This window comes from Podarcis bocagei (assembly GCF_964188305.1).
Source record: "Podarcis bocagei genome assembly, chromosome: 17".
Classification (NCBI taxonomy): domain Eukaryota; kingdom Metazoa; phylum Chordata; class Lepidosauria; order Squamata; family Lacertidae; genus Podarcis; species Podarcis bocagei.
In genome coordinates this window covers 39,582,002-39,607,576 of record NC_138143.1, presented here as the reverse complement: position 1 = coordinate 39,607,576, position 25,575 = coordinate 39,582,002, and the positions used below count along the sequence as shown (strand labels likewise).

General features: G+C 46.6%; 2 protein-coding genes across 4 annotated transcripts in view; one reads left to right on the top strand and one right to left on the bottom strand.

Moving 5' to 3' along the window:
* The window catches only part of NCAPD2 (non-SMC condensin I complex subunit D2), a 31,255-nt gene extending 11,063 nt beyond the window's left edge, over window positions 1–20,192 (bottom strand). Inside the window, exons 1-21 of one of the 3 annotated variants that reach the window (XM_081176127.1) lie at window positions 20,061–20,192; window positions 15,780–15,855; window positions 14,931–14,989; window positions 14,306–14,487; window positions 13,444–13,577; window positions 13,034–13,161; window positions 12,757–12,880; window positions 12,534–12,681; window positions 11,375–11,572; window positions 10,183–10,317; window positions 9,593–9,677; window positions 8,757–8,931; window positions 8,448–8,572; window positions 7,407–7,604; window positions 6,155–6,329; window positions 3,944–4,028; window positions 2,794–2,927; window positions 2,216–2,348; window positions 1,105–1,189; window positions 856–1,014; window positions 427–647 (exon numbers count right to left, since the gene is read on the bottom strand). In XM_081176127.1, coding sequence (XP_081032253.1) covers window positions 427–647; window positions 856–1,014; window positions 1,105–1,189; window positions 2,216–2,348; window positions 2,794–2,927; window positions 3,944–4,028; window positions 6,155–6,329; window positions 7,407–7,604; window positions 8,448–8,572; window positions 8,757–8,931; window positions 9,593–9,677; window positions 10,183–10,317; window positions 11,375–11,572; window positions 12,534–12,681; window positions 12,757–12,880; window positions 13,034–13,161; window positions 13,444–13,577; window positions 14,306–14,487; window positions 14,931–14,940 — 2,634 coding nt within the window. In that variant the 5' untranslated portion in view covers window positions 14,941–14,989; window positions 15,780–15,855; window positions 20,061–20,192. Of the gene's footprint in view, window positions 1–426; window positions 648–855; window positions 1,015–1,104; window positions 1,190–2,215; window positions 2,349–2,793; window positions 2,928–3,943; window positions 4,029–6,154; window positions 6,330–7,406; window positions 7,605–8,447; window positions 8,573–8,756; window positions 8,932–9,592; window positions 9,678–10,182; window positions 10,318–11,374; window positions 11,573–12,533; window positions 12,682–12,756; window positions 12,894–13,033; window positions 13,162–13,443; window positions 13,578–14,305; window positions 14,488–14,930; window positions 14,990–15,779; window positions 15,856–17,732; window positions 18,011–20,060 lie in introns of those variants that run through there. The other 2 variants (XM_081176126.1, XM_081176128.1) reach the window with 2 other exon arrangements.
* A 128-nt stretch (window positions 20,193–20,320) lies between these two features.
* On the top strand, window positions 20,321–24,765 carry MRPL51 (mitochondrial ribosomal protein L51). Its single transcript, XM_081177099.1, has 3 exons — window positions 20,321–20,494; window positions 23,468–23,575; window positions 24,395–24,765. Exons 1-3 carry the CDS (start codon window positions 20,407–20,409, stop codon window positions 24,589–24,591), a joined length of 393 nt encoding a protein of 130 aa, XP_081033225.1. The 5' UTR covers window positions 20,321–20,406; the 3' UTR covers window positions 24,592–24,765.
* The last annotated feature ends 810 nt before the right edge of the window (window positions 24,766–25,575 follow it).

Sequence of the window (25,575 nt, the reverse complement as noted above, 5' to 3'; positions counted from 1 at the left end):
TTACAAACAAACTTAGAAATTTTTGAATACCAAGCAATTCTAGCAAGTAGCATGTTTGCAGCATGAGATGTCAAGGAAAAGTATCCCACTACTCCTAATGAGATAACAAAGAATTACCTTTGTAAAAACAGTGTCAAACCAGGTATGATCAACTTGTATAAATATCTAAGGCCCTAGTAACACTCTGCTTCTCCTCACTCTTCCAGATGAAGTAGTGACAAGCAAGCACACTTAGCAAGGGACTTACAAAGAAGGATTTGCTCAGAAAGGTTTGGCTGTTTTTAAATAGAGAGAGCGAGCTCCTGAACAGCAGAGGGACCTGCAGAATTTTATGGCCAGATGAGAAACAGAGATCAGTTCCTGCTACCGTGTCAAAAGTGCCAGGAGGCCAATGAAGCAGCAGTGATAGAAATCCAGCCCCCTCACCTTGTCATTCTGCCCCTTCGTTTTGCTTGCAGCCTTTTCTTTCGCTTCCCGTTCTTCCCCAAGGACTCGGCGCCTGCGTAGCTCTGCGCTCACTGACAACTCCAGATGTACAAGCTGCTGCAACGCCACGTCCCCAGCCAGAGAGATCAGATGTGTCAACACCATGGTGTCAATAGTGCTAAGCTCGTCAGCAACCTTGTTGGGAGAAGGTGGCCCAGGCTCTGGAAGCAAATAAAAACTGTTCCATGACGCATTTGCAGTCTGCCCTTATTTTTCAGCGCTGCACACTTACTACCCAAAGAGTCCTTGTTGCCCTGTACCTAACCTGCTCATCTATTGGGTTCTTGGTCATCTCTTTTCCATTTCACCCTTTCTCCCCACATAAGAGTAAACCAAAAGGAATGGGGGCATTTCCCATTTCCAACTCACCTGCCTCAGCCCCCTCAGACTCCAACTTCTCCAGGGCCTGCTGGCTACAGCACTGCAAGATCTGAACACATATTTCCTCAGGCCCTTCTGCCAGCTGATAGATGAGGGCAATTGCTGTCTCTGTGAAAGGGATCCAGTATGCACTTGATCTAGCAAAGCCTAAAGAAGAACAGAAGGACTACTTATATTAGGTAAGGCAACCAGCTTGCATACAGACTCACCCATCGTATTGCAGTTTCAGTAACTCACCCACAGCTATCACTTCGCGCAGGCGTTCAAAGAGCTGATGTGACTGAGGAAGCCGGAAGGGATGACTCCTTTTCTCAAGGCCAGGCTGTAAGTAGAAAGAGAGCGCATCAGGCTTTGTCCATCAAAACCTTGCCCTGTTTGCCTTTCAGCAATAAACTGATTAAATGTAGCAAAAATAAACAGTTCTAATTTAAAGCTACCCTCGCAACTGCTCCGTGAGTTTGGCCAAGCACAGCAGCTTGAGATTTTCGCATCAGAACTCTGTCCTCTATTCACAACAACGGTTAAATGACACATGCTTGGTCAGATTGGGCTGTGGCACTTAAAGGGCAAGGGAGAGCCCTGGCTTTTGGACAATGATCTGGAACTGGAATGGGGAAACTTTCACCCTCCAGATGCTGTTGCATAGCCAATGACCAGGGATAATGTGAGCTGTAGTTCAGCAACATCTGGAGGGTCAAAGGTTCCTCACACCTGATCTAGAGCAGGTGTATTCAACCTTGTCAGATGCAGGGCCCACTTTTAGCCCAAACATACCCATTTCTTAATCTTTTACCATATATATATTTGCATAGTGGTACTTATCCTGTTGCAATCCATTTTGGCTCAAGCCACAACCCACTAGCACAGACATCCCCAAACTCGGCCCTCCAGATGTTTTGGGACTACAACTCCCATCATCCCTAGCTAACAGGACCAGTGGTCAGGGATGATGGGAACTGTAGTCCCAAAACATCCGGAGGGCCGAGTTTGGGGATGCCTGTGCTAGAAGGCCCCAACTCACCAGTTGCAGACCAGTAGTGCAATATTGTGAAGTGACTAGAAGAGCATGAATTGCCCCATAGCTGAAAGTGGCTTCCAAATGCCAATTAAAACTTAGAACACTAGGCACAGTAGGGCTGTTGTAATGATGCAAGGTGAAGGAACTATACATGCTGTATAGCTATACTGTATAGTTACACTGAATATGATTACAGTTTGGGGCAAAGAATACATGCAATATTCATTACTGATAAAACTCCAAGACCCAGACTTATCGAAGTTGCCTACCACTTGTTGTGGCAGATAATACAAGAAAATAACTTAACACCCATCACAGGCAGATTCTGACCTTCTGGCTACTGGCAATTTTGGAGATGGCATTGCACACTTCTCGGGCAAGGCGATAATCTCCATGCACTCTCTCATCCAGCCCCACTGTTACCAGAACATCCAGGTTGCTCCCCACAATCTCAGGCTTCCCTCTGGTGAAGGCAAAAACACATTTCATTAGAACCGCATGAGAGTGACTCTGAAGGACTCAAGCCACTAAAATCCAAATATACCACAGAAGCAAAACAATCTAAGAGATCATTCCCCATGCTTAGTTATGCATTAAGCCTCAGCTAGTGGGAGACGAGAGAAATTATTTCATTGGGGTACCACAACAGTAAGAACACCGTGGCTGATATCTGACTTCTGAAACTCATTGGCCCACACAAAATGCAACACCTTTGAACTCTGGTGAGGACCACATACCTATGGCAAAAAGGGCAATACAGCTAAACCAACCAAATTTCAAGATTACTTGGGCTTCCCCTCACCTACCTAACCCAAGAGACTGAGGGTAGAAAAGAGCAGGAGCTGGGGGAGGGGGAAATCTGTTGCTTTGAAAGAGACAGGACACAGGAGGCTAAATGAATGACTCACCGTGCCATCATCCCAAGAAGCATGATGGCAGCATGGCGCTCCAATGCTGAACACTGCAATTTCTCTGTAAACTGTTCCCAGAGCAGTTGGACCACAGCAGGTTTTATTTCATCTTTTTGCACAAACTCAGAGATCTAGGGAACCACAAAGATTATCAGGGAAGATACAGCAATCAATTGTTAATTTTTTAAATTTTAAATAAAAAGCATGTAAATTATTCCCCGCCCCCAAGTAAGTGAGGTCGATTCTGTGCAGATTAAGTGGCTGGAATAAAGAAGTTGCAACTTGGAGCAGAGGAGTGCTTTTATGCTGCAGAAATTTGGGTGAGTTATACTAATATGTGTGTGTGTGTGTGTGTGTGTGTGTGTGTGTGTGTGTGTGTGTGTTTTAAATGCCCATTCCGACTTTACAAAGCTACTATCGGGAGTGTGGGTTAAGAGACTATCATCTGGTTGGCCAATTTCACTTTTCCACCCTAACACAATAATTACAATAATTAAACAAGGACTAAAAACACATTACGATACACAAGACCCCAGTAACAACAGACCAATAGTTCATCATTCTCTTCCCAACAATATCCAGCATGATGCTTATATAAGCAGGGCACAGAAGCAGCAACCCTCTGCCTAGCACTTGCCCCCAATATCCAGGATTCAGAGGACCACAGTCTCTGAACAAAGGTACAATTTGATCTGCAAATTTGTCTTATCCCTCCCTTTGAAATGGGATCTCACCAGCATAGCAAATTCTATAAATTATGTGTCCAGGGAAGTACTCTTTTCTTCTAAATCTACTGCCCTTCAAACTTGAATGACCCCGACAGCCAGTACTGCGGAGGAAAAAGTTCTATCTTCATATGCCCAATAATATTCCATTCTCAAGAAACCTCCCCCCCCCCGGCAGTTGCGTCCTTTCCTAAACTAAAGAAGCCCAAGCCAGTGTCAGCTTAACTTGCTTCAACCAAATTACCATCCAATGCCAGTAAATTCGACCAATCAGAAATTGTACTGCCAGGTCTGCCTATATTAGTAAGTTCCTCAAGAGCTCAAAAAACACAAGAAAAAAACTTTCAAAACAGGCTTATACTCTGAGTCAAGTGTGACTGGGTTTGTGAGAGGTGGTCTGTTACAGGGGAAAGCACACTCACAATTTCTCCGAGACACTGAGTGGTCCCCAGTGACGCATCCACCAGGAGGAGGGAGAGAGACTTCACTAAGTGCTGGGCTCGAGCCCTGTGTATTGAAGAGAAGCAGGAAAAGAATTAAAAGAAAAGGATAAATAGCCTAGAGATTCTACTTAACAGCTGCCATGATTGCAAACCTAGATTAATAATAATAATAATAATAAATAATTTTTTATTTATACCCCGCCCTCCCCAGCCAAGGCCGGGCTCAGAGCGGCTTACAAGCAATAATAAAAACAAGATGAGTGATTATAACTTAAAAACAAAAATAAAATACAACATTAAAATAATGGAACATTAAAATATTAAAATGGAGCCTCATTGCAGGAGAAGGAAAAGAAAAAAGAAAAAGGGGGCGGAGGGAATCAAATTGGCTCCAATCCAAAGGCCAGGCGGAACAACACTGTCTTACAGGCCCTGCGGAAAGAGATCAGATCCTGCAGGGCCCTGGTCTCATGAGACAGAGCGTTCCACCAAGTTGGGGCCAGTGCTGAAAAGGCCCTGGCTCTGGTTGAAGCCAATCTAACTTCCTTAGGGCCTGGGACCACTAGGGTGTTGTTATTTATGGACCTTGAGGCTCTCCGTGGGGCATACCAGGCGAGGCGGTCCCGTAGGTACGAGGGTCCTAGGCCGTGAAGGGCTTTAAAGGTCAAAAGCAGCACCTTAAATCTGACCCTGTACTCCACCGGGAGCCAGTGCAGCTTGAAAAGCACTGGATGAATATGCTCCCATGGCAGAGACCCTGTGAGGAGCCTCGCTGCAGCATTCTGTACCCGCTGGAGTTTCTGGGACAGCTTCAAGGGCAGCCCCGCGTAGAGCGAGTTGCAGTAGTCAAGCCTGGAGATGACTGTTGCATGGATCACTGTGGCCAGGTCGGGGCGGGAAAGGTAAGGGACCAACTGCTTGATGCGGCGAAGGTGGAAAAATGTCGCCTTGGCTGTTGCTGTGACTTGCACCTCCATGGAAAGGGAGGCGTCAAGGATTACACCCAAACTCTTAACGGAAGGCAATGGCACTAATTGGGCCCCCGCAAGAGAAGGGAGTTGGTCCCTCATCCCCATGCTATCCCGACCTAGCCATAGGACCTCTGTCTTTGAAGGATTTAGTTTCAATCGGCTCCCACGAAACCATCCAGCCACAGCTTCCAAGCATCTGGTCAGTGTGTAAGGGGCCGAGTTGGTGTGGCCATCCATCAGTAGATAGAGCTGAGTGTCATCAGCATATTGATGACAGCCCAGCCCAAAGCTCCGGATAATCTGGGCAAGAGGGCGCATAAAGATGTTAAAAAGCATTGGGGAGAGAATTGCGCCCTGCGGCACTCCACACACCAAGGAGTGGCGTGACGACATTTCCCTCCCCAGTGCCACCCTCTGTCCCCGACCAGAGATAAAAGAGCACAACCAGTTACGGGCTATGCCCTGTATCCCCACGTCTGCAAGGCGATGGTCCAGAAGATCATGATCGACCATGTCAAAGGCTGCTGACAAATCTAAAAGGATCAGCAGTCCTGACCCGCCTCGATCCAGTTGTCTACGAATATCATCTGTTAGGGCAACCAGAGCCGTCTCCGTCCCAAAACCAGGACGGAAACCGGACTGAAATGGATCTAATGCCGATGTTAGATCGGCGAACATCTAACATTAGATGATTAAAAAGGTGAATAGGGACTACACCAAAAGAAGTAACTTGACATAGTCCATAACCAGCGTATTCATTTAGAGGGAAAAGGCAGTTTGAGAGATGCATTCCTTGTTATGTGAAACCCAAAGAGTGCACCCAAGGAGGACACTGGATTTCAATCTGAAGGTTTAAAACAGACCTCAGGACTGGCCACATAGAAACAGTATACAGTGGTACCTCTGGTTATGTACTTAATACGTTCTGGAGGTCCGTTCTTAACCTGAAGCACCACTTTAGCTAATGGGGCCTCCTGCGGTGGCTGTGCCACCGCCGCACAATTTCTGTTCTCATCCTGAAGCAAAGTTCTTAACCCAAGGTAATATTTCTGGGTTAGCGGAGTCTGTAACCTGAAGCGTATGCAACCTGAAGCGGATGTAACCCGAGGTACAACTGTACTTGATTGTAACTGCATCTTCTCCACCCCTCCCCGGAACTCCCAGTTAAGATAAAGCACAGTCTACTCTGTCATGGCAGGTGGAAGGGCGTCAGCCAAACCTTTCAGAGTCTCCACTAGGATTCAGGTAGAGCGTCCTGTAAGCATCCAACACAGCATCTCTGATTCCTGGCTCTTTGGACCATACAAGCGGAAGCATTCGACGTACTCCAAGAACAGCCTGAGGGACACCAAACTGAGAGACTATCACAAAGAATTCAATAGCTTCCTGCATAACTGGGGGGAAAAGAAGAGAAGAGGACGGTGAGGGCACTTGGTTTTCTACTGCATCTTTAACCCCCCCATGCCTTAAACGCTGCAATGTTCATGTTGCATTTCTGTTAGGCAGCCTTGTAAATGAGCCACAAGAAAAGTTACTAGCCAAAACATGTTATTGGCCTCCTGAGGGGTGGCAGAAGGACCGAGAGCTCCATCCTGCCTGCTGCATCTCTATCCTAAGGAGAGGATGGTGCTTTCGTCCTGTGGCAGTAGACCTGGTTTCAATGCTAGACACAGAGGAGGGATTGAGTGCTCCACCCTTCCTCCACATATTGGACCAAAGTTGTTTGGGGCTTTATAGGCAGCTAAGTCAGCAGCTAAGCAGTCTTCAAAGGCAGCCCCATGTGGAACACGTCACAGTAGATGTTCAACAAGATAGGGGACAGAATAGAATCCTGTCGGACCCCATAGGATAGAGCCCAAGGTGTTGTATAGGACCCACAACCATCTTCTGAAACCCCTTCCAGGAAAGACTGGAACCACCACAAAACAGTGCCGCCCAGTCCAATGACCCAGGTATTGAAAGTGGCTCCGAACCAACTGGGGTGCTCTTCCCTAGCCTAGTTCCTGCTGTAGATCACCTAATGTGACTAGAGTTGTCTCTGTCCCAGAACCAAGGCTGAAACTGGACTGAAATGGCAGAGTTGACATGCCATAACATCCTTAAACTTCTCCCCCCCCCCCAAAAAAAATGGAATACTGGAGATTGTCTGGCAATTCTTTAACAAGATGCGATTCACGGAGGGTTTTACTTTTTAAACAAAGATCTTAACCGTGCCTCTTTTGAGCCTGATGGAAACAGCTCTGTCTCAGAGACAATGACCATTCCCCTTACCCACTCAACCAGTCCCCTCTTCTGGTAGGGCTTTTATAAGCAAAGAAGGTGAAATGTAATGATGAACTAGCCTGCAAAAGGCATTACTTCACCAAAAATTCTGTCCGCATCCTTGGGCTTCACAAACTAAAAAACAACAATATTATATAAAACTAGCATTATCCAGAAAAGATAAACCAGGAGTAGGAGATTACACGTACCGGAGACTGAGCTTTCATACATTAGTCTGGAGACCAGGCTCAAGGCTTCCGTGATTTTTGCAGAGAAGTTGTAGGCATCCTGTAAGTACTGCACCAGCATCTCCTGCTTTACTAACTCTTCTGGAGGCTGCTTCATTTCCTGGGCTTGTTCTTCCTCCCCATCTGTAGCTTCTTGGGCACCACCTTCAGCCTGGGACCCTGAAACACAGAAAGAAGATCCATGCAGCTCCAACACACTATCATAGGGGAGGTCTAAATACAGTTGCACAGAGACCTAAATTGCAATGGTGAATTTATCACCGCATGCAGAGTCTAATGAAAGATAACAGTGTTCTCCATGTTTCCAGACAAATGTCTAATGTGGAAGGGAACTAGTGTCAATCTAACAATAATTGCAGCCACTATGATGGGAGTGGATGGGTAGACTAAACTTCATTAAACATGGGTGGGAGAACTGAATCCATCACATTCTCCCCTCCCACTGTGCTTGATTGCTTTGTGTACTTTTCTTAGATCCTGCTTCAAGATTGGGAGTGCGATGGGGTCATGTTTGGGTGCCTGACTGCTGAGAGGTATGGTGAAGAAGAACGAGTTTAGCTTCCACATCCACAAACCCTTTTTGATTTTGGTACCTTCCACTACTCACTTCATGTGAGAAAAGATACACAGTTAGATGCAATAGTGGCACCCATGTTTGTAAAGAGGGGATACTGGAGCCAACGAAACAGCAAAGTGAGGTGGAGCACCAACAGTGTCAGTTTGCAGAAAGTATTGATCTGATGTGATCTTTCCTATTCTAATTAATTCAAGAAGGTTCTGGAAGCTTCTCTGTGTGAAAGAAACAAGCAAAAGGTTCATGATGTTTGGGTTATTCCTTCAGAGAACCTGAGTACAGCTGGCTTAAACTGGTTCTCTTATCTCTGTCAAGGTCATACTGACTATAAAAGTAAGGCCAGTAGGAACCTGTGCTTCACTTTCTCTTTCTATCTTTTTTCCTTCTGGTGTGCTGGATCAATATTGAGTAGAATTTCAATGACAAACCTATGTAAAGTGTTCTCAACACGCTCAGGATAAAGTCTTCCTCATCACCCTCTGTTCTTGGTCCACTGAAGGGCTCCACTGCCTGGAACTGGCGCATACCTTGTTGTGTCAGATGAATGGCACCCCTGCATTGAAAGCACGTGTGGCAAAATATGTGATCCAGCTGCCCTTCGCACATTCATCCAGCTCATCTGAGCAAAGCGTCCCCTTAGAATTACTTGCGGGGGAATATTGGGACACGTAGCTCCCAAGACAAAACCCCATCCTACTGTGATGAGAAGCACACAAATCCTTTCTGGGTTTACTCACTTGTAATTGGATTTCCTTAACAGCTGGACAATGCTCTCAAATAATCGTGCTGGATCCTCCGTCTCAAGCTCACCCACCTCTTCTTCCTGCTTTTGCGAGCAAAGGCAACTCTTCAAGGTTGCTTGAAGCTCTGGCTGCATGGCTTCCCACTCCTCCTCTGGAGGGATCACCACAGCTGCGAGGTGGAAGAGTCAGATTAAGCCTTCATCACCATCGCGATGAACAGCAGTTAATGGGAAGTTAGTGCTCTATAGAGCAAGGGGTGGGGGAACGCTTTTCAGCCCAAGGGCTGCATTCCCTTCTAGGCAACCTTTCAGGAGCTACATGACAGTGATGTACGGGGCTAGAGGCAAAAGTGGGTGGACCAATGAATGGAGATGTTACTTCTGTACAGAGCCAGTGGTGTAGTGGTTAAGAGTGCCGGGTTGGGATTTGGGGTAGATCTTTTCCAGCTGATTAACTGGTTTTCACCCTGCCATAGAAAACTGCTGAACCATTCCTGAATCCAAAGCAGCCATGGACTTATGAATTGGGCTTAAGTCTCCTTAATAAGGGAGACAACACACAACTACGTACCAACTGCAAATGTCTTAAGGTGTGTTCTTTAAGACATCCCCTCATACAGGCTTTGTTGGAGCTGAAGGTACAATTTTGAATTATGTTCGAGTCTCCAGGAGATTTCTGCCTTTTCTCCTGTGTTCCACTCTCACCACTGGTCTCACACTTTGCCTTTCTATTCTCCATGCCTTTCCCTTTTCCATTTTTGCCTTTTCCCACACCTCCCCTGCCAGGGGCACATCAAATGCTGAGCTGCGGCACAGGGGAAAGTACGTTACCAGTTTTGGTTCTGCCTTTGCTCTTCATTTCCTGAAGTTTCTGCTTCTCTTTCTCAAGCAGCTCAGTTAAGTCTGTGCAGCTCAACTGTGAACATAAGAATTCTTGTTAACGCAGCTAATTTCATGCTCCTCCCACCAAACCCCCTTCTTCCCCCGCTATCACCAAATTTCATATCCAAATCTTGTGAGATCTAAGGGAATGTGATCCAAAAGTTAGATTGTGTTCGAGTTACCTGAGCAAATGCCGATATAAGTAACTTATAATAGTTTTTAAAAGATAGTTAGCTCCCATAAACTACTCAGAGGAAGAGTCCTTCCAAACTAACTAATGAAGAGTTACCGCCCCTGCTGTGTGGCCCCCTGTATTTTATGAAATTGGGGGCGGGGCATAATGACAAACGCTTGATGCTCTGATCTATCTTGCACATGTTACATTTAATGCAGTTTGAGTTTAAGATTTATCTACTGAGTTACCTCTTTTTCCCCATCCAATTGTGTATGAGTAGGAACCAAAGTTTGGGGAAGGGGGTATCTACAGTGGCAGGAAAGGGTGTTAGTGTACCAAGCAAAATGTGAGATGAAGAGCTTACCTTACAGGAGAAAGGATTGTTGGAAAGGAAGGCAGCCAGCAGCTGAATTGCATTCTTAACCACATTTACAGATTTATCCTGCAGGCGACCCACAGCTAGGCATGCTACAGACTGGAACTGAGTTAAGGGCAAAGCCTACAAGCAGGGAGGAAAGAGAGAGATGAGAGGCTATAAACAGGTACAACTGTAGAAGCAGTAAGTGGCACCAATGCCATGTTACCTTGATTAAGTGGTTCTAGAAACCTGTATTTTGCTTTTGGTCCTAAACATGTGTATGTTTATAATTGCCCTTGAAATATAGACTGGTTCCTACTTGCACTGTTCCCTTGAAGGCCTACAGCTCTCTCCAGCCATCACATGTATTGTTTCAGTGTTCAGTACGTGGGGGTTACGTTCTGGGTGAAAATCGTCTAAGTGGGGAGACCCTCTAAGCACCTTTTAAATGCCCTCTCTGCCACTGTCTCTCCAATCCAGAGCAAAAACCTGTATCAATAAATATCCACAACTAGAACTGAAGCTCTTGGGCCAGTAAGAGGCTGTAGGATAAATGGCTACTGCGCTATCACAAGCATCAGCTGTTAGGCGGGGAGGCTGAGCAGACTAAACAAAGCACTACTGTGCCTCCAGTATCCTCAGGGCTTCCTCCACCCACACCAACATCCTCTTCGGGCTCCAAGGAGGGTCTCCTCATGAGCCACAAAAACTCCCCAGCTCTCTCCCGCCATGTCCAGGTTTGAATTGAATTATTTATATTTTTCCTGGTACCGCACATATGTGTGGTCATGCGCAAGCCCATTGTGCGTAAGTGGGGGGATGCCCGTGATTACAAACGGTGTGGATATTCTCATAGCCTCTTCCATAAGGAGGGGACCTGGAGGTCCGGCTGGCATACATGGCTGCCCATTTCCTGCTTTCTTCAACTGCAGAGGATGGACAAAATACGGTGAACCAAAGGCTGGAGGGGAGTAGATGCTCAGCAGACACAATCCCACTCGCAGGTGTGCAGAGGGGAGGAAAAATTAACCCTAAACAAGCCAATTAAACTTGGCAGGACAGGAAAACTAGAACAAAGCCCCAGCAATCTACAATTACCAAAAGTCTCCAAGAGAGATGGCACTTCCCAATGCAAACTACCCTCCTACCCTTTGAGGTATGGAATTGATAAAGGATGCTCAACTCCCTCACAACTCACTTTTTGCTGCACAATTCGGGTGAAGAGTTGCAGCACACGACTGCGCACAAAGCTATTGACATCACATGTGTGCGCCTGCAGGGTGTCCAGGAATTGATCCCTTGTGTTTTTCGAAGCTTCTTCCAGCTGCTCTCCATTCAGCACCTGCAGCAGCACCTCTGCCATAGCAGTCAAAATGGCATTGCGCATCCCATAGCTCTGCAGGACAACAATATTGTTTAGAAGGGCATTTCTCCTGGCGCTTTCAAAATCTCACAAACAAGGGGTCGAGGAGGCAAACGTCCCAAGGAAACTTCCAATACGAAGCGGGTTGAATTGCACCATCTCTGCAGCACTTGTAGGCCAGATGCCCGCTACAGCAGCAGCTCTGTGCCAGCCTGAGCCTATTTATCATGGACTGCTAGAAGCTGCAGGGAAAGGCAATCCAAAACCAGAATATCCTGATGCAATACTTGGACATGATTGATGAGTCAGAACGAGAGAGACACAGAATTAAGATGCCATACACACATCCCATTTCGTATAGCTGGAAAGACATTTCTGGGCTGGCACATGTGTGCCCCTAGTGTTCCAGCTGCAGCACAGGGTTGTGGCCGACTTGCACATTGATCCAAACAAGGTTTTCGCCGAAGAAAGTCTCAAGAGTCCAACACCACTCATTACCAAGCAACCATGAGCAGGACTGATGCCACAGAAGAGAGGATTTCATGAATTAAGAACCACAGAGCTGATTCTTGTATTTGAACCAAACTCTTCTGGGCAGCTCTCTATGATTTTTCTGCAGCCTCAGGAAAGCTGACGATCCATTCTAAAGCAGGTTCTGAATTACAAGATTGGTCTGGGTGCTCGATACGTTTTGCCTGAAACCTGAGTGTAGTTATAAAGCAGGCATATGAAGGGAGGTGGGGGGCGGCAGCAGAGGAAAAGATGCCAGCTACTGGTTCTGAATCTACTGAGGTGCAACTAAAACAAAGAGATGCAGACAAAATAACAGAGCCTTGACAGATGCAAGATGCAGGCTGGGCAGGTGGGGGTGGTGACTTTCTTTGCTTTAAATAAGCCAGTACAACTACACCCTCCCATATATGCTCAAGATCTCAGGTCAAAGAAAAGGAGAGTTGTGCAGTCTTAACATTTCACGTGCTTCCATATTGAGTACCTCTCCGTCCAGGTGATGCAGGAGGACACTTATGTTGGCCAGCACTATGGCTGGTGCTTGTCCAGCCAGTTCTACAAGGAAGGCAGCATAGCCCTTCACCCCTGAGGCATCTCGGGACAGCTCCTGAGGGCACTTCTGTCCGATTTCCCTGAACAATGAACCAAGAGTCAGTGGCTGAAGCTGCCGAGAACAGGGTGGGAACAAGGGCAAGAGCCCCTCTCACCTTAGCAGCTCCCCCACAATGCTCTTCATTCCATATTCCTTGATCCACACACCCACAGCCTCCACAAACACGGGAGCTACGTGTTCAAAGTGCTGCAGCATCTGCACGACCTTCAGAGTGGCACCTACCAAAGACAGCTGCGGTAAGAGAAGACTCATTTTCAATAAGAAGACAGGTAGGGAAGTTTAGGTTAGGGGTTTATGGTGCACCAGCAACAGCAGCTGGACCATATCAGGTCGAACACCAGGGTAGCTCTAAAAGAAAAGAGCAGACTTACTGAGCATATGGCCATAACGCAGTAAAACGACACCTAGCAGATGAATCACTGCATTTCGTGTAGGCCGATGTCTCTGGTGGCCAATGCTAGGGTTCTCCAGGATGCGGTAGCAGCAGCCAGTCACTAAACTGGAGGGGAAAATCAGAAAAGATATGGATTATATTGGGGAGAACAGAGAAATGGGAGGGATATCAGATGCTCACAACACTGTAAGCCTCGAAGGCACACATATTACCGATGATAAATCCCTGAATTATTTTTCCTTAGTTCAAGTTTACCTTGTTACCCTAATCAATCCTTCCTCCTCGCAAACGGACTGATCCTTGCCACTCTTCCACAATGTAAGAAAGCATGCTTTCAGAGACCTTGCCCAGAAACAGCTTCCTTTTCAACCCCTCCAACATTCACACCTGATAAACTCTTCCTCCACTACAAAACTGTTCCACAGGCGATGAAGGTCCAGCTGAAGTAACTGCGCGAGCAGCTGCACGACGTGTTGCCTTTCCTCCTCCCAGAGGAAGCCTTTAGCCTGGCTCTTCTTACCCTGTTAACGTAAATGCAAGGCATCAACTTCAGGGGAGTGGAAGATAAAAATGAGCACACACAGCACCCCTTCACGAATTAGGTTCCACATGTTCAAACTGCACTCCCAAGATCAATGCACGTTGGCAGCTGAATGTGTGTGTCTTTCGCCCTTCAGATGTTCCACACAACACATGAAGGTGGTAGTGGGTGGAGCTTGCAGTGGAAAGCTGTGTCCCTATTTAAGTTCTCAGCTTACATTTTATGTATCAATTATTTTTATCATACAACTTGAAAGACTGATTTTAATTTGACTTTGGGGCGACTGTCTTCATCAACATCATCATAGTAATAGTAATAATAATAGTAATAATAATAATAATAATAATTTATTTATACCCCGTCCATCTGGCTGGGTTTCCCCAGCCACTCTGGGCGGCTTCCAGCAAAACACTAAAATACAATAACCTATTAAACATTAAAAGCTTCCCTAAACAGGGCTGCCTTCAGATGTCTTCTAAAAGTCTGGTAGTTATTTTTCTCTTTGACATCTGGTGGGAGGGCGTTCCACAGGGCGGGCGCCACTACCGAGAAGGCCCTCTGCCTGGTTCCCTGTAATTTGGCTTCTCGCAGCGAGGGAACCACCAGAAGGCCCTTGGCGCTGGACCTCAGTGTCCGGGCAGAACGACGGAGGTGGAGACGCTAAAGGGTCATCTTAAGCCCAGCAAGTTTTCAGATTCAGCCTTCTACCTTCTTCTTGGAATCCAGCCCCACCAGGTTGCTTTTGCCACACTCTATTTCAAAAGCCTCCACCAGCCGTGCTAGTAGGTAGCAGTTCATCTTGAGAGCATTATGGTGAAGAGCACGAAGTGAAGGTGCTAGGTCAGCATTGTTCATAATGGCTGTCAGGGCACTGGAGTGACTGGCAACAACTGTAGAGAGAAGTGGGAAGATGGATCACCAGGCATGCTCTTGGCACATGTTTTGCCTTAAATACAAACCCACTACAGCTTTCAGATTACCAAAGACTTGTGATCATGTTGCCTCAAAAGCCGTAACTCTGGCAACACCCAGCAACCCATAACCCAGGCACGCTAGGCTTGTCTTGTGTCCATGCCCCTGACCACTCCTTGCAACACTTTGCAAGAGATGGATGCCTCCTCTAGAGAGGAAGCCAGAAGGAATGGGATATCCTGTAGGTCTGCCCTTACAGCGGACACACATAGCTTTGCACTGACCACCAAGATTACAGACCTCTATTAGGGGAATGGGCTGAGGGAGCAGCCTGCCAATGAGGTCACATTTGCCTTGATAGCATCATAAAGCTGCCCAAAAAGAAGTCACACTTTCCATGGCCTCAAGGGGCCTCACTCACCTTTCATCATCAGTTCTAGGGCATCTTCTTTAAGAGCAGCATCAACAGTTCTGAAGTGGCTGCAGGGCAGAGATGTTAAGTTCAAAGAAGGGAAAAGCAAGAGCCAGGTTCAGTTCAGAACTGCATTCAGTGACCCCAGCTCCTAAGACATACTTTCAAAGTACATTATGTAATGCAAGGCCTGGATCTGCTGTTGGGTCAGAGACAGGTTAGGAATGCTATTGGTGTACCACCCACACTACTGCTTTACAGCTTCCCTGACTGAGGTCGTCTCAGGTGTGATGCTGGAGAAACCCAGAAAAGGGGTTTTGGATGACTTCACTTAGGACCCAGCTTGGGAGTTCACAGCCTCCAATGGTCTTTCTCAAATGGTCATTGGTCCAAAGCACAGAGCAGAGCACACCTTCCATTTAATCTGTGCACTTTGGGGAGGGTGGCAGTCTGAAAATAGGTGGAGTGGTTATCACCTTGTTGCGATGGGCAGTCCACTTACAGGTGAGGTTTGGATTTACAGTGACAATTCTCCCCTGCAAGGGTGGGGGACTAGTTAGGATAGCCCACCCCTGCAGACGGAAGGTATCTTATTCCTAACTGCTCTAGGTTTCCTCCCCAGCGGATAGAGCAGGTGATCCTACTGAGGCACTAGTCTTATGATGGAATGGTGAGACTTGTAGGGCCATTGACATGATCACTCTTGACAGCCCTCTCCTATGCTGTGCAGTCCACTTTGTTCCTTGGTATACTGAGGAGTTGCATTACCATTAAGAAAAGGGCCCCAGGGACTCTCAACCCCAAAAGGCTAAACTCTTTCAAATAATAGCAATAGTGCTTCTGAGCATGCCAACTCACTGTAGGATACTGTACACGGTATCAAAATGCTGCAGGATAGCAAGAGCTCCTTGTGTGCGGAAAACTGTCTGAAATGCTGCAGAGAGAGAGAGAGAGAGAGAGAGAGAGAGAGACACCACACGTGAGAGCCAAATTTGATATAGCTGACTAGGCTATGACTCATTGTGACTTAAATCAGTATACTTCCAAATACTGCGCTTAATGCTGTTCAGCGTCAGAATAATGTTGAAAGTAAACAACGGAGCAAAACTGGTTCAGCTCTAACTCTGATAACTTTAAAAAGGGATTGGACTCATTCACGTAAGACAGATCTATTAACAGCTATTAGCCACAAAAGCATACCCGTCAAGTGTCCCAATTTTCCAGGGACAGCCATCCCAGCTTGATTTGATCCTGGAATGTCCCTATTTCCCCTGCCAGTGCTGCAGCACAGTGATAAGAAACACCATGGTGCATCTGCAGCAAAATAACTGGATGCCTTCACTTGCCACAAAGCATGTCTTTCCCGTACTGGTCTCCACAGCCACTGCAGATGCTGCAACTTTCCAATAGCTTGACCTCACCCCCAAAGGCAAACTCCTCCACTGTCTCCCAAGACAGATGGATGTCAGCTGCTGCCACTGAGCTCAGAGTGGATGATGAGCCAACACTTGTCCAGAGCGGTGGCTGCGAGGGAGCATCCTGTTGCCTCTCCATGGCTGCCTGCCCTCTCCATGGCTTCCTCCCCTAGGCAGCTCACAGCGGCTGCTGGAGAGCAGGTGAGGAGAGGCTGCCACTACCAAGGCCCAGGCCTATGTGATGTGCCAACTCTGAGGGGCAAGAATAAAAGGGGAGCGGAGCGCAAGGAGTCTTGTTTTTTGTTTTTTAAAAATGCTTTGTGCATCCACGTCTAATATTGCCCCCTTCTAATTTCTTTATTGGTGTGTGTTTTTCTTTTTGTAAATCTACTAAAGAATAAAATAAAATCAGGATTAAGGTGTTTTTACAGAACAGTGGATGGTGTGTCCTATTGATTTAGTGGTGGTAGTATTGGCACTTCTCATAGGAAATCCTCTGCACGGGGGTGGGGAGGCAGACAAAAATTGTCTTCTTGGTTTCTGAGCTTCCCAGTTAATTTTGCCATTTCAGCACAGTCCATCAACATAGTTTCCCATTCTTGTCTGGTCGGGGTTGTCTACAATTCTGTGATTCTCTCTCTCTCTTTAATCAATCAGTCATTTATTGTATTTGACTAAAAGGCATTACAAATCCAGTTACAAAAGCACCAAACCCAATAAAACCCATTAAGATCCAGATACAAGCAACCATTTACAATAAATCAAATTAATGAATCCCCTGCACAATCTATGGTGTCTTTTATGTGACTGGCAAATAATTTTAGTGGCTTTCTCCAAGGCTGTTTTATATGTGACAAGGGGGTCGCAGTCACGTAATCAGTGCTTTTTTTCTGGGGGGATGCATAAGTACGCATACCCCTAAACATTTTGCGAATCTTTGTACTTCTGTTCATTTACTGTATTTATTTTCCCCGATTTGAACTATAAAATTGTGGTGTGTGTGTGTGTGTGCATATATATATATATATATATATATATATATATATAAAATTTTTATTTATTTTCCATTTAGTTATATACATTCACATCCTCGATGTCCACTTTACCGTCCTGGCTCTTTAGAGCCTATCAACTTCCTTCCGGCCTCATGGCTTTCAAAATTAACCTTTATATCATTGCATTTTGTACGTTTTCCTATTCTAATTACACTCTAATCACACTCACAATTCTGTGATTCTCGTGCAGTCCGCCTGCTTTATCTGGGAACAGACCTCGACACACGCACATATATCTCACCGCCTCTCAAGCTGCACGGTTACTCGGGAGTAAGCCCGGCTCAGATGAAGGCGGGAAGGAGCCTTACTCCCGAGTAGGCATGCGCCCGCCTCCTACCCACCTGCCAGCTGCCCCGGGAGCTGCTTCGGGGGCAGCACCTCCTGCACCACGTACTGCGAGGGCCCCGCGCCGCGGAGCAAGTCGCCGGGCGACAAGGGCAGGCTGAACTCCCACGAGGGGGCCGCGGGCGGAGGAGCGTCGGCCATGGCCGCTTCGGAAAAGAATCCCCTCAGGAGGAGAGAGGCCCGCAGAGCAGACCTGGGAACACGACCGGCCCGCCGGCGGCGCCTCAGCGAATGGGGGGAAAGCGCGGGAAGCACCGAACGAAGCACCCCAGCGCGCGCGCGCACCCGCCGCCCAATAAGAGACAGAGAAGACGAAATGCGCGCCGCCACTTCGAACGCCGCCCGCTCGCCCAATCACGACGCTGATCCCGGCCGCCCCAATCACGTGCAGAGGGCGAGGTTCTCTAACGGCCCAAAATTCCAATTAGAGCTTAGCAAAAAGTGTAGAGATGTGAAAGTACCCGATACTTCCGAGACGGAACTTTTTTTTTTTAATAAATATTTATTGGGTTTTAACAATAAAAAATTCAAAAAAAGTACAAAAACAGAAAGAATACAGAATTACAAAATACAGTAATACAAACATTGAGCACAGAAAAGAAAGAAAAAGAAAACACATATACAGAAAAAACAAAAATACCCTTTTTCTTAGTTTCTCATCTTTAGTTAACTTATTTTCCTGACTTCCTCACATATCCCGTTCTTGTATCCCTTTTAAAGATTAGTTCAGCAAATTCATATCCTATTAGTTTATCTGTTATTTATCCAAATCATACATTTTAGCTTGTTGCTAGAACCCCTGCGGTTCATTTCAATGTCCTCAACATTCAGAAATCTTACAATGTTTCTGCAAATAAATTTTAAATTTCGTCCAATCTTCCTCCACCAGCTCTTCTCCCTGATCTCGGATTCTGCCAGTCATTTCCGCCATCTCCATGTAGTCTATTAGTTGCATCTGCCAGTCTTCCAGGGTGGGTAGATCTTGTGTCTTCCAATGCTTTGCGATGAGAATTCTTGCTGCTGCGGTGGCATACATAAAAAAAGTTCTATCCTTCTTTAACACCGATTGGTCCACTATGCCCAGACGGAACTTTTGGGTTGCCTTTGGCGTTAGTTTCTTCAGCGGAGGAGAGTTGTCTTTTCTTTTTAGGACTACTGAAATATAGTCGTTCCTCCGGTTCCCTTATTAAGTGACACAATCAGTGCTTTTTTTTCTCGGGGGGGGGACGACGCAGGGGGACGCGTACCCCCTAAACATTTTGTGAATCTAAGTTTGGCCTCATTGAGGGGCAGTATATTTCATATTTCAATATCAGTAGGAAAATGAGAGCACCTCTAAACATTTTAAAAGGGAAAAAAAGCACTGGACACAATTAATCAGATCACGTTCAAATGAGGAACGGAACCGGCCTTGTTGATCCTACTTTGCCCCACAGAATCGAGGTATGTAACCTATTAAGGTGTCATTCCGCGCTTATCGTCAACTGGCTAAATTAGTGGCAGCAAAATACGGGAAATCTCTGGGGAGCAAACCTTTTTGAAGCTGGATCTCGCAAATATGGGCATCGTTCCTATATGGACCCCCAATACTTTCTGTACACGTAGATGTCAACGTTTCCCTTTTTTAAAAGGGAAATTCCCTTATTCCGAATAGGATTCCTCGCAAGAAAAGGGAAAAAGTTGACAGCTATATTACAGCTTAGACTCTGCAAAATCGACTGAACATGGTTTCTTTCCATCCACCATCACCGCATGGAAACATTATGGAACGAAATTTTTATTTGACAGCTTTCATTGGAATATAAGTCACCACAACTCTTTCGTCAATATTTTCTCTCTTCTCTTTGTTAAGGCTCAGCATTCCACTTCGACAATTATTTATTAAGTTTTTTCTGCACTGTATTGCTATTTGACATTTAAAATCAATGAAATACATTTTTTAAAAAATAAGCTAAACAAGAGCTCATGGATTTTTTTAAAAAGAGTTTTTAAAACATCTTAAAAGTATAATACGGCTCCATGCAAATCAGTAAAGCTCAATGTTTCTGCATAGAACTAAGCCCTGGATCGGATGGATTGCAAATTAAGGACGGGACAGTTACGGGTACCTGGAGGGTTTTTGGTTTGTAAGAGTCCCAAATAGTCTCATTACCAGCCCACCTTTTAACCTTCTATATCCACAGTGTCAGTTAAAACGCCCCTCCCCGATCGCAGTTGAATTATCATAACATTTCAATGAATGTTTGTAAGCAACAACAAGCAATTAAGCACGCAAAATATGACGCACGTTTGAAAAAAGGACGAGCTCTGATTTTCTCTGCTACCTTTTCCTTCTAGGTAGGGAGATGCTGCAATCCATTCGAAGTCATGATAAAATCCCGAATTTCTTCACTGATTTCTTTAAGCAGCTCACCCCCCCCCAATTAATTTATTTAAAGAGTGCTTGCGTTGTTGTTTTTAGCCCCTTTTATTCAGCCCTAACCAAGCATTCCAGATTGTCTTGCATTTCCCCCCTCTTTCTAGCTCTATGGTAATTTCATTCACTTCCCATTAAAGAAAATAAAATAAAATCCTTGACCGGAAGTTGTGAGGAAGCGATGCATTCTGGGAAGGTCCCAAGATGGCAGAACTTGATTCGTGAGGGAAGCGGCTTAGGAACTCGGGATCTCGATGGCGGCGGCGCTGCTCTTGTCAGCCTCGCGGGGCTTGTTGGGCCGCAGTTTCCTCGCTCCCGGAGTAAGCCGGCCATTCAGTACGGGTGAGTCAGCCCGTCTGCGCGGAGGAGAAGTAGCTGGGGCTGGGGGGGGCAGTCGCCTCGCGATGACGTCACCGGAGTCATGTCGCCGTAGTTCCCATTACAGTATTTGAATGCTTAGAAAGCCGGCCTCGTGTATCGTGTCTTCAGGGTTACTCAAACTTGGGTCTCCAGCTGCTGTTGGACTACAGTCTCCAGGGAAGGAACTCGATGGGCTCTAAGGAGCCAGGGAGGTAAAGTGGATAATAATGATGTGATTGTATATTATTAAATGGAAAACTATCTGGGCACAATGTGAAGCCATTATATGTAGCTCTCAGCAGTCCTAACTAATTTGAATCAAGGCATTTTATTTGTACAGTGGTACCTCAGGTTAAGTACTTAATTCGTTCCGGAGGTCCGTACTTAACCTGAAACTGTTCTTAACCTGAAGCACCACTTTAGCTAATGGGGGCCTCCTGCTGCTGCTGCGCCGCCGGAGCACGATTTCTGTTCTCATCTTGAAGCAAAGTTCTTAACCTGAGGTACAGTACTATTTCTGGGTTAGCGGAGTCTGTAACCCGAAGCGTATGTAACCTTGAGGTACCACTGTACAGTCATACCTCGGGCTGAATGTGCTTCAGGATGAGCGCGTTCAAGTTGCACTCTGCGGCAACCCGGAAGTAACGGAGCGCATTGCTTCCGGGTTTCGCCGCTTGCGCAGACGCTCAAAATGACGTCACGCGCATGCACAGAAGCGCCGAAACGTGACCCACGCACGCTTAGACGCGCAGACATGGGTTACGTTTGCTTCTAGATACAAACAGGGCTCCGGAACGGATCCCGTTTGCTTCTAGAGGTACCACTGTATCTATACAGTGGTACCTTGGGTTACATACGCTTCAGGTTACATACACTTCAGGTTACAGACTCCGCTAACCCAGAAATGTACCTTGGGTTAAGAACTTTGCTTCAGGATGAAAACAGAAATCGTGCTCCGGCGGCGCGGCAGCAGCAGGAGGCCCCATTAGCTAAAGTGGTGCTTCAGGTTAAGAGCAGTTTCAGGTTAAGTACGGACCTCCAGAACGAATTAAGTACTTAACCTGAGGTACCACTGTATCTATATATATAAAAATGGAAAACACACACACATATAAATTAGTTTTCCATTTAATAATATACAATCACATCCTTATTATCAACTTTATCTCTCCTTAGAGCCCCTCGACTTCTTTCCCTCCTGCCTCATGGCTTTCAAAATTAACCTTTATATCACTGCATTTTATACGTTTTCCAGTTCTAATTATGCTCATTACAAAACACCTCAAAAGTTAAATAAATATAAAATGGGAGAGAATTTCTCATTACAAGTCTTCAGACAACCCCGCTAGTGATGTTACTTGATTACAATAATCTTTCAAATATATAAATTTACTCCAGTCCTTTTGGAATACTTGATGATGCTGGTTTGGGATTTTTCATGTCAGCATCTGGGGACCCAACTTTTTGAGTCACGCTAGCTTCTGTGAGCTTGTTCACTCAGATCAGAAGCAAATCCTGTTGATTTTATTGCTGCTTGCTTCCTGGTGACTTAATCCCTAGAAACAATTCCTAGTTAGCGTTCATCTCTGCCTGGCGCATGAAGATTTGACTTCAGTGGGGAACACTCCTGCAGAGGGGTGGAGTCAACCCTTCTCGTGAGGGGTGCTTGTGGGGTGTCCCTGTTTAATACCAGTGGCGGCTAATCCTTTAAGGCAGTGTTTCCCAACCTTTTTTGGGCAAAGGCACACTTGTTTGATGAAAAAAATCTCGAGGCACACCACCATTACAGCCCCGTGACGTCAGCGCGCAGCGTCACGCCGGGAGGGACGCACGAAAGTGTAAGTTTCAATTTTTTCCCCTCCCCCTTGCCGGGGAACCTCCAAGCTTTGGGGGTGGGGGAGGCAGCAAAGCGAGGCAGGAAGGAGAGCGCGGCTTGGCTGGGTGAGCTTTGGCAGGGGCAGGGAATGAGAGCCGCGAGGCGGGCGCTGCGGACGGAGGCGCTGCCCGCCGAGCTCGCAGGCAGCCAGGCAGGCAGACGGCGAGAGCCCCGCGCTGGGCGGCCTCTCCTCGCCGTCGCCGCCCCGCCTCTCGCCGCCCGACTCGCCCGCCTCCCTCCAGGCAACATCTCGCGGCACACCAGGCAACATCTCGCGGCACACTAGTGTGCCGCGGAACAGTGGTTGGGAAACACTGCTTTAAGGGTCGTAACTATGTTCTGCTTTGTTTCTGGACCCAGTTTAAGATGCCAATTTCCCCTCCTATAAAGTGCCACATGGGTCCTCAGACTTCAGTACCTGAAGGAACACTTTTTTCCGTAAGTCCCATGAGCTTATCAGCAGAAGCCCTTCTCCAAGAACTCTGGCTGCAATATTGTACACCTTCTGAAATTTCTGCTCCTCGGCTGTAACCGTTATGCTGTAACTGTTATGCTGGCCTCGGTCCAGTATACCTGAAGGAGCATCTCCATCCCAATCATTCACTGAGGTCCAGCTCCAAGGGCCTTCTGGCGGTTCCCTCACTGTGAGAAGTGAGGTTACAGGGAACCAGGCAGAGTGACTTACTGATAGTGGCGCCTGCCCCATGGAACGCAATCCCATCAGATGTCAAAGAAATAAGCCACTATCCTACTTTTAAAAGACATCTGAAGGCAGCCCTTTTTAGGGAAGTTTAAATGTTTAATGCTGTATTGTGTTTTTCATATTCGATTGAGAGCCGCCCAGAGTGGTTGGGGAAACCCAGCCAGATGGTTGGGGTATAAATAATAAATTATTATTATTATTTTATTAGCATGGGTAGGCCTTGATCCCAAGTTGCCCACATCTAAATCTGAGTAAGTAGTATTTTTGGACATATGCAATGTGAGAATTTCCAAGGTGAGTACCTAAAGAACAGATCCCAAAGGTGGAGTTTTTACAATGACAGATCTACCATTTCTGGTCACTTTTTCTCTTCCAGGAATCCCTGACCAAATGCGTGTGCGGGAGCCCCCCCGCCCTAAACCAGTCGATCGATGGACAGAGAAACGAGCACTGTTTGGGGTCTATGACAATATTGGCATTCTGGGTAAATATTGGGGATGCAGAGTTACTGAACAGATAAATCAGGTAGCGTGCAACTTTATGTCAGCAAACACAGGCTTTCTCTTCCTCTCCTGCCCCCCCTGCAGCCCTCCACAGTTCCCCAATCTGCTCTGGAGGGTCCCTCAACCCATTGCTTTTTGAGGGAGGAGGAAGGGAGCTGACATTAAGCCTCACTCTCGGGGAGATGTGCTGGCACTTGGTGACAAGCAGTAAGGGAAAGACATGTTTATCTGTTAATAGGTATTTGTTAGGAGTGTGTCCCAACCGAAGGAATGCACACGGCAGATAGTTAACTCTTTATTGTCAAGGATAATACTTAAGACTCCCCCTCCACCACTTTCTGTACCTACCCCCGTCACAGCCCAAGACTCTGCCTGCATGGCAACTGCCTCTGCTCCTCCCTTTTCAGTCCTCTCCTGGTGCTGGGAGACAGTGGTGCAGGAGAGGGTGGAGAAGCACGTGGGCCCTACACTTACCTGACCTGCCTCTTCCTCCTGTTCTTTCAACCCATCCTGTGCTCCATCCTGCAGCTCCGAAGCTTCCCCTGCCTCCGACTCTTGCCCCCTAGCCGATATAGTTCCCCCAAAATCACTGACCCCTCTGCCCCGGGTCAGACTCCAGCTCCTGCCAATCGCTGACAGCATTTTTATTACTACTTTCATGCTCAGGAGGTTGGCAGGGCAGCATGGGTGCCTTGGGAGGCGTGTGCAAAAGAGGAAAAGGACAATATCTGGCTTTTCGGCCTACAGCCCCAAGGCTGACCTCTTTTTTATGTCTGTTGTCTCTCTTTCTCTCTTTTTAGGGGACTTTAAGGCACACCCCAAGGACCTGATTAACGGCCCCAAATGGTTACGCGGCTGGCGGGGGAATGAACTTCAGAGATGCATCCGCAAAAAGAAAATGGTGGGTGACCGAATGTTCGTGGATGATTACCACAACCTGAACAAGAGGATTAGATATTTGTACAGGCGTTATAACCGCACTGGGAAGCATCGCTGAGAGCAGCTCCGCGTTCGCTAGCATCTGTCCCGAAGAACATGGTGCAAAATATTTGCTCACGTTCTTAGGGCTCTAAAGAGAACTGTGGATGTGTAAAGTTGTTCTAATGATCTTATTCTGATTATGTTTCCATTGTATGCCACTTCGTCTACCAATATATTCCTGTACAATGTACTAATGTCCCATTGTGAGTGTACTGCTGTGACTTTTTTTTGCTCCAAGGGCTACATGTCCTAGTAGAGATATTGGGAAGGGCCATACAAGCTAGTGATGGGTGGCACCACTTTGTAATGTGGGCTACATTCCAACCATGCAAAAACCAGACGTTGCTACACACATTTCCCCCCATCTGTCATATGGTCATCACAATGGAATGTTTAGGTGCCATTCCCCCCAATGAATTATTATTATTATTTTATTCCATTAAAGAGAAAATCATCTCAAAGCAGTTTACAACACATTAGAACATAAAATAGAACAATCCAGAATAAAACGAATTCAAGCTTCAAGGAAAACATTTCAGATCCTTCTCTAAGTGACATCTTGCTTTCCTCCTATTTATTTACCTACTTAATTTATATAGCTGCCCCATAGCAGAAGTACTCTAGGAAGCCAATGTGGTGTATAGTCGTCCCTTGGATTCCAAATGCCTTGGACGTTTTGGCTCCCGAACTCCGCAAACCCGGAAGTGAGTGTTCTGGTTTGCGAACGTTCTTTGGTACCCGAACGTCCAACGGGGCTTCTGCAGCTTCCGATTGGCCGCAGGAAGGTTTTGGAAGTTGAACGGACTTCTGGAACGGATTCCGTTCGACTTCCAAGGTATGACTGTAGGGGTTAGTGTGTCAAACTAGCACCTCAAGCCTGGGCAGCGTATATGGAGGTCCTGGGACTTGCACCAGCTTGGCTGTAGGACTTGCTGGAAGGAGGTGTACAAGGCGCCAGCCAACTGCCTTAGGGACTCCACTAAGGATCTGTGTAGGGTTT